This window comes from Marmota marmota, unplaced genomic scaffold (assembly GCF_001458135.2).
Source record: "Marmota marmota marmota unplaced genomic scaffold, marMar, whole genome shotgun sequence".
NCBI lineage: Eukaryota > Metazoa > Chordata > Mammalia > Rodentia > Sciuridae > Marmota > Marmota marmota.
The window spans coordinates 26,252,057-26,259,661 of record NW_025999968.1 but is presented as its reverse complement, the minus strand read 5'-3'; the positions used below and the strand labels follow the sequence as shown (position 1 = coordinate 26,259,661).

At 32.7% G+C, this 7,605-nt stretch overlaps 1 protein-coding gene across 2 annotated transcripts in view; it reads right to left on the bottom strand.

The window, feature by feature from the left end:
- Nucleotides 1-1,656: 1,656 nt before the first annotated feature.
- The window catches only part of Cggbp1 (CGG triplet repeat binding protein 1), a 7,049-nt gene continuing 1,100 nt past the window's right edge, over nucleotides 1,657-7,605 (bottom strand). For both annotated transcript variants that reach the window (XM_015478639.2, XM_015478640.2), the window contains exon 3: nucleotides 1,657-5,566. In XM_015478639.2, the coding sequence (XP_015334125.1) occupies nucleotides 5,045-5,548 (504 nt within the window). In that variant the 5' untranslated portion in view covers nucleotides 5,549-5,566 and the 3' untranslated portion in view covers nucleotides 1,657-5,044. The remainder of the gene's footprint in view (nucleotides 5,567-7,605) is intronic.

The window sequence follows — 7,605 nt, the reverse complement described above, 5'->3', positions numbered from 1 at the left end:
ATAGTGGCTCAATTCACAATAGCTAAGGTAGGTGCCATTCAACCGATGAATGGATAAGAAAATGTGGCATATATATACAACAGAGTATTAATCAGCCATAAATTAAAGAATGACTTATTAATATGTGTCTGCAATGGATGGACTATCATGCTAAGTGAAGAAAGCCATTCCCCCAAAACCAAAGGTTGAATGTTTTCTCTAATATGTGGAAGCTAACCCATAATAAGGGGAAGTGGGTGAGGGAAGAATAGAAATGCAGTAGATTAGACAATGGGGAATGAAGGGAAGGGAGGGGGTACAAGAAAAGGAAAGACAGTGGAATGAATCTGACATATTTTCTCATGTACATGTATGAAAATGACACATACACATCTGAAAGAATGGGATTCCATGCTTGTAAATTATATCAAAATGGATTGTGCTGTCATGTTTAAAAAAAAAAAACAAAAAAACACTTTTTAAAAAAGTGAGCTAGGAGCATTCACTCTCAATAATATGGATATTAAACCACTGAATTCAAGTAACACAGTGAAGGAGTAATTAGATGTGAGTCATGTCATACATATGATAAATTTCACACGATTCCTTTCTAGTTTTAGCTTTCTCAGTGAAACAGAGACTCTTGCAGAATGACATACAATAGTACAGACACATGATGCAACTCAACTTACACAAAGAAAAGTAAAAACAGTATGTGACCTGGAGACATACACATTCAATTGTTTCACATTTATTAGTAGTTGTGACAAAATTCCTTAGGAAAAATAAAGATCAGGGTAGTTGTGATGAAATTCCTTAGGAAAAATAAAGATCAGGATGGTTTAGTGATATTAAACCAGATGTAGAATTTTTTTACCACCGATTCCAGGAAAAAATTAGTTAAAAAACTTATTATTTTCATGAGAAATCTAAGTGGCAGAGGTATTAAAACTATTAAAAAACAATTTGTCTGCCTGGTGTAGTGGTGCATGCCTATAATTCCAGCAGGGCTAGGGAGGCTGAGGCAGGAGAATTCTTGACTTCAAAACCAGCCTCAGCAAAAGCAAGGCACTAAGCAATTCAGTGAGACCCTGTCTCTGTTTAAATACAAAATAGGGCTGGGAATATGGCTCAGTGGTTGACTGCCTCTGAGTTCAACCCCTGGTAACACCCACTACCCCCTCAAATTTTTTTTTGAAAAATTTCCTAATTCAAGTGGTCAAAATAAAGCAAATCTTTCAAAAAAAAAAAAAAAAATCTAAGATGCAAATGAAGCCCTTTGTTTCCTAATTACCATTCCTAAAAAGAGAATTGAAATGTTTCCTACTAAAGCAATGGTTAATTTTAAATATTACCTGTATTATTTTGGGTAAAAAAGGTCTGTAGCTATGATGTGTGGTTTGACACAATAAATATAAGGACTAAAACTAAAAAAGGAAGATTTAACTGGGAGAAAAATAAGTCAATTAATAAAATCTGTTGATTTTTTGAAATTATGAACTATATTTGTCATTGGCTTGCAAAATAAAATGTGCTTCCAAAACCTTCTGAAACAAGTTTTTGAAATTTATTTCTAAAAGTCACAAAGACAAAACCTCATTAAAAAGCAATACATTTATACTAAGGATACATGCATAAGCAAAACAACAACAAAAAATAAGCACAGGAATACAAAAATTAACATAGTAAAATTTTAATTAATACAGTATTCCGGATACAAGTAAAATACCACTAGATAAGAACTGTATTTACCTCAGAAATCTATGATAGTAAGGGTTGATATAAACCAAGGTTTAAAAGAGCCACTTGACTATTCACATTTTAATCAGTGCTGACCAGAAGCTAAAGCAATTTTAGGTAATATTTTAAATGAAATTACAGAACTAACCTTCCACGTAAATCAATCAAATTAACATGTTTAAAGGTTATCTGCCCTCATTTAATGGCAGTTGAAGAGAGTCAAAACAGAGAGCCCTTACAAAGACTAAGCATCAATGGTAAACTGTGGCTTTTGTTTTGGGCCACCTTAAATTTTATTTTGCTTGTAGGTATTTTCCATTAAGATACACACACAAATTCTTTTAGGCAAAAGTTTTAACATGGAACTTTCAGAGTGGCGATCTTACCAACTGTACCTAAAATAGCTTTAAAGCAATTAATACTTCAGAATAATCCCAAACTGATACTTAGGTGATTACAACAGGTAAGATGCAGAACATTTTTAAGGTTTGCTGGTCCCTGAAAATTCGGTAGGTCAAATGCATTAACTGGAAGTAGCATTTGGGGGAGAAAAAAAAAGCCCTAATCAAAGATGATAATGGATAAAGTAACTATATATATATAGGCTCTCATACAAAATCTTTCTGAATTTTTACCCTGTAAAAATGATTACAATGTCCTTCAGGTTTGTTATATGCCCCATATAATCAAAAAGAAACCAATTAAATGTTCAACATTTCAACAAGCTAGGAACTATTTACTGTAAGCATATAGTGAGATTCTGGAAGACATACTACCATACTTTGGAAAAATACTATTGACATGTAAGCATGTGTTGAAGACAGTTTATAAATGAAACATTACAAATCTTATGTTTATGCATACAACTTATAAAATAGAAAAAAGTTGCTATTTTTCCAATAGGATAGCATCACACTAACACTATATAGTTAAGATTGAAAGCTTCTGTACACATGTTCACTCTACCTCCAAAGCAGCATATGCCTCTTGGACATTCTCATTTGTTACCTAACATATGCCAATCATGGTTTCACGGATCTTTATCAGTTTGAGCAGGCTAAAACAATCATTCTTATTTAACCACAAGACAAAGTTAACCAGTTTCAGGGAATGAACGGTTCATAATCAGTAAAGAAACACTAATATTACCCCTTCCCCCCACTTTAGGATGGAAAAGTCTTCTAAGGACACGATATAATCCTAACAGAATGGACTATGTCCCTAGATACAGAGAATGTGGGAACAGTCAGGAGCCTGAAAGAACACAATAAAATACACAGGACCTAAATTATCATCAAATAAGACATAACTGCTAGAAACTCAAATGTGAATTACTGATTTTCCTAGTGTAACATCAATCAGTTTGCTGGGTTCTAATTTGGTTTTCCACTACATAGTTAATAGTAGTGCAAATAATACCCAAACAACAGGGAGTAGTCTAAATCACAAGGAGTTTCAAAAAATTGGAATGATTGTATATCTAAACTTATTTTTGTATTCTGAAAATGTTCTAGATAACTCAATTATTTTCCTAGCTTCTTAGATCTTCTACCATATTAAAAAATTCAAATTAAACATGGTTGCCTGCAAATTCTTTTCAAGAAGTAAAAGCAAAACACATTTTGGTTGTTTTGCTGCTGGTCTCCTCCTGCATGTGCTTTACCAATAAGAGCACTACTCTAAGCATTTATTGTGCTACTTTAACATAACCAAACATGAGAAAAATTAAAAGTTCAAATTTTGACAAGTGATTTTGGTAGCAGGCTTTTAAAAATGAAAAAAGAAAATTTAATATTAGATAGCCACTCTGACCATTTGAATTAGGAACTTAAATTTTTAAGACATTTAAGATGTTTAGTATTTTCTTACTCACTTTGGTTTTTTCTTTTTTTAAATGAAGATATATGGTAAAAATGACCTCAAAGATAACTCCCTCTAAAAGTCACATAGGGCATCATTTGTCACTGCTTTGTAATAGAAATAAATTTTATCAATATTTTTAACTTGAATGTTTTCAAACAACTAACAATTTTTAATAAAGCTCTGGTTCAAGTTTTCAGCTGTTAAATTTTTAAAAACTATAATTTGGATCTCTGATGGAGAGAACTTAGCTGGGCTACACTACTCTGACAACCGTATAGGACAGTGAAGTTCAGGAAGAGATCATTTTCTGAACATGGTTGACCTTTAACAGAACTGATTATTTCCTCACCCAAACAGCTATGCAGGATACTGCTAGATCTCCACTACAAAAATCTCACCAGATTTTCTAGACAATTGTTTACCATTCATGTTTAAAAACCTTATACCACCAGAGGCAAAGCAGATAAAAATGAAAGTCAACTTGTTTCTAGTCTAGTCTATTTACCTAAATAAACTCTTATAAAATTTTATGGAAAAATTAAAAGTGTAGAAAGCAATTTCTTTATTATTTATCTGTCAGCCAAAAAGTTACTACAAATTCTCCATAAAAAGAGGAAACTCAACCATGAAATATCTATCAGTTTAAATTAAAACATCAGTCCTGAAGTGACACCAAGACAAATTTAAGATGATGCTTAAAATGAAAGCTATGGTTCAAAAGTTTGTGTTTATAATAAGAGACTAAAATCTTGTCACTGCAAAATCCCCAATATTTTTTTGGCACTGACATTAAAAGAAAGAGTTTAGTCTTTTGGTCACTAGAAGCTGCTAACTAAATACAAGCCTGAAAAAAGGGGGAGAAAAGAATTAGGAACTGAAGGGTACTTAGGTAACTATTTCATATACAAATAAAACTGTTCAAAATAAACAGTCATTTCTACTAGGGATCTGAAGATATAAGAACAGTTTCCTACCATCTCTTCCATTTTGAAGAGGATCCTCTAATCAGAAATAATTTCTTTAAGTTACTGTAAGTGGTGTTGCCTGGCAGCAGCTTCAATTTCCTAGGCTAGTCTTCAATCCAAATAATTAAGTAATGTCACAAGGAATAATCATACATGGCAACAGGGTTAAAAAAGCAGGGCAGTTCTTCCATGCACGAACATTTCAGGAGAAAAACCATCAATTTTAAAGATAACCATCAGACTTCAGGTATCCTAGCACACTCTTATACCTAAGTTTTGCTTTATACCATTGGTGACTAAAATTAATTAATAGTAAGTTTTGCAGTGAGGTTTTTTTTTTCTTTTCTTTTTTTTTGCCTGCAACTATATACACATTGCAAAACTATTCTGCATCACATGATTTTAAATGAAATAAATATAAAAATGAACCACACAATCAACACATAACTTTAATACTCCACATTATTATCTTGATCACAATGGTGGTAACCTCCTTGTCAACAATCTTGTGAGTTGAGGAGCTGATTCTCATTCTCATATCCATCAGGCAGATATGCTCTCCTCAGCTGGTCTGACTTAGGTATGGAGCCTCCATTCTTCACATGGCGAGACAGGAAAGCACGGACTGCTGGGTGATCAGCCTTCTCAAGGGGGATGTTGGCTTCCAGGCACATTTTCACAAAGTCCTGGATAACACTGACTTTCTCTGTTTGCGCAGTACTGTTGCACTGAAGAGATGCAGTTAGGGGCCTCTGCTTCTTTCTCACATTCTGCTCTTCAAATTCTGCCTTCCTCTTGGTATGGGTCTTTGACTTGAGGTGGTCACTGATAGCAGACTTGCGAACATGATTCAGAACCACATTGCAAGAAGTGCAGAAGAGTTTTCCTCCATCTTCGTGAAGCTCACCTCCAAACTCAGTGACACGATCCAGGGGTGTCACATACAAAGCAGTCTTAGAACGGTTTCGGGCAGGTGGTGCTGTTACTACAAATCGTTCCATTTTAATCTTGAATTAGTTCTTTCAAGACAAAAACCAAAAATAAGTATATGACAAAGTTATTTTAGAAGTAACTGACAATAAAAGGCAAAGTATAAACATTTCAGTATAAACATTTTAAGATTAAAGACTTTATAAAACTTAATTCAAATCAAAAGACTCCATTAAATCTTAACTAAACATTCAACGTTACAGAAAGGCAAAACTAGAGAAAGTTACACCAACAACTAGGATAATTCTTTGTTTATTAATGATATTCAAATAAATTAGAACTATGGAAAACTCAAACTATCCCATATGTCACTATCTTTCAGGAAAACCTAATCAAAGTAAACTTTGCGAGTTCTAATTATATGAATCTTATCCAATTTAGATATGTGTTCGAGTTTAAAAGAGCTTCTTGGGCTGGGGTTGTGGCTCAGTGGTAGAGCGCTTGCCCAGCATGCGTGAGGCACTGGGTTTGATCCCCAGAATCACATGAAAAAAAAATAAATAAAAACAAATAAAGGCATAATGTCCATCTACGACTAAAAAAATATTTAAAAAAAAATAAAAGAGCTTCTTTCTGGGACAAGTATAAAAAGTTGAACTTTGAGGCAAATTATTTTAGGAACTCAACCGTGTACAAAGTTTCGTCTAACATGTGGGCCATTAAATTGGTATAACTCTATATAAGAGGGATGTACTCTCAAAAATTATTCAGAGAAGAACAAGTAAAAACTAAGAACGAATATAAACCAAATGTAATTAACAGCAACAATGACACTAAATTTTAAAGTCAATATATAGAGCTTGAAGTAAGTTATTTTTTAATGCGTGTATACAACTCCTAAGTTTTCTGAAAGATAATAATCCAAGATATGCAAAGTGCTCTATTTTCCATGCTTGGTTTCCTTTTGCCATTATGCCATGAACAACTGTATTAGATAATATTTATTTCACTATTAACTAATAATTTTATATAAAATCAAAGACTTAATATAGTGTCCAATAGGATAGATGATCATTCAAAAGTGGATGATGGAAAAAGTAAATGAAGGACTAGGGATGTAGCTCCATGGTAGAGCACTTGCCTAGCAGGAGTGAAGACCTGTGTTTAATTCTTAACCCCCCAAAAAGGAGAGGGGAAAAAAAAGCAAATGAGCATCTTAACTATTTGTCCAAATAGTTACTCAATTTTAGAAGCAGCTTAATAATTTATCAACTTATCCTAAATATAAACTTTTATGACCATTGAACTAAATGTTAAAAACATAAATTAAAGGCATTGATGACCTGAGATAACCAATATACTTTAGTTGGTGAAAAATGATTAGCTAAGTCTTATTTTTTCCCTGTTTATAAGATATTAAAATAAATTTGAGAAAACTGAATTGGAACTCTGTTCTGTATAACTATGTTAAGAAAAAGATTCCCAAGTATATTCTGAAGAATTATGTTTTATAAGAATAATCACAAACAATGTACTAGTACATTGTATTACTCCACAGTACAGAATTAATAGCTGAGCAACATGAATTTTCACTCCAAAGAACTTTAAACTGTCAGTGTGTTGGACATCTCTGGACACAATCCAGAGGACTTAACATTTTGCAGAAATTCTGAAAATTATGATAAAATCTAGGTTTTAATAGGTTTAAATTGTATTTTTTTGCATTGAAAAGTTTTAGTGTACAACTTTCATTTGTCAGGTACAGTGTTAGGTTATAGGTTTGTAATGGCAAAGAAGACAGATAAGACTCCTGCTCAGTATTTACTAAGTTATCATTACATGCTTATACCTTAAGTTAATGGTATGTATTTTACACTCCTATAACAAACTAATTCTGATTATGATCAATGTCTTTAAGGTAGTCATGAAAAACGTTAAATATCTGTACCCAGTTATGTTTTAAATTCTATTTTCTATGTGAAAAGTCTTCTACCTTTAAATATTTTATTTCAAATTTTGAAACAATACACAAACATGCAATTGTTTGCAGTATAAAGTGTTCAATCACTTGTGCTAAGGTGAAAGGCCTACACTTTCCAACGTCCTGGAACTTTTAAAAAGTCTGTTT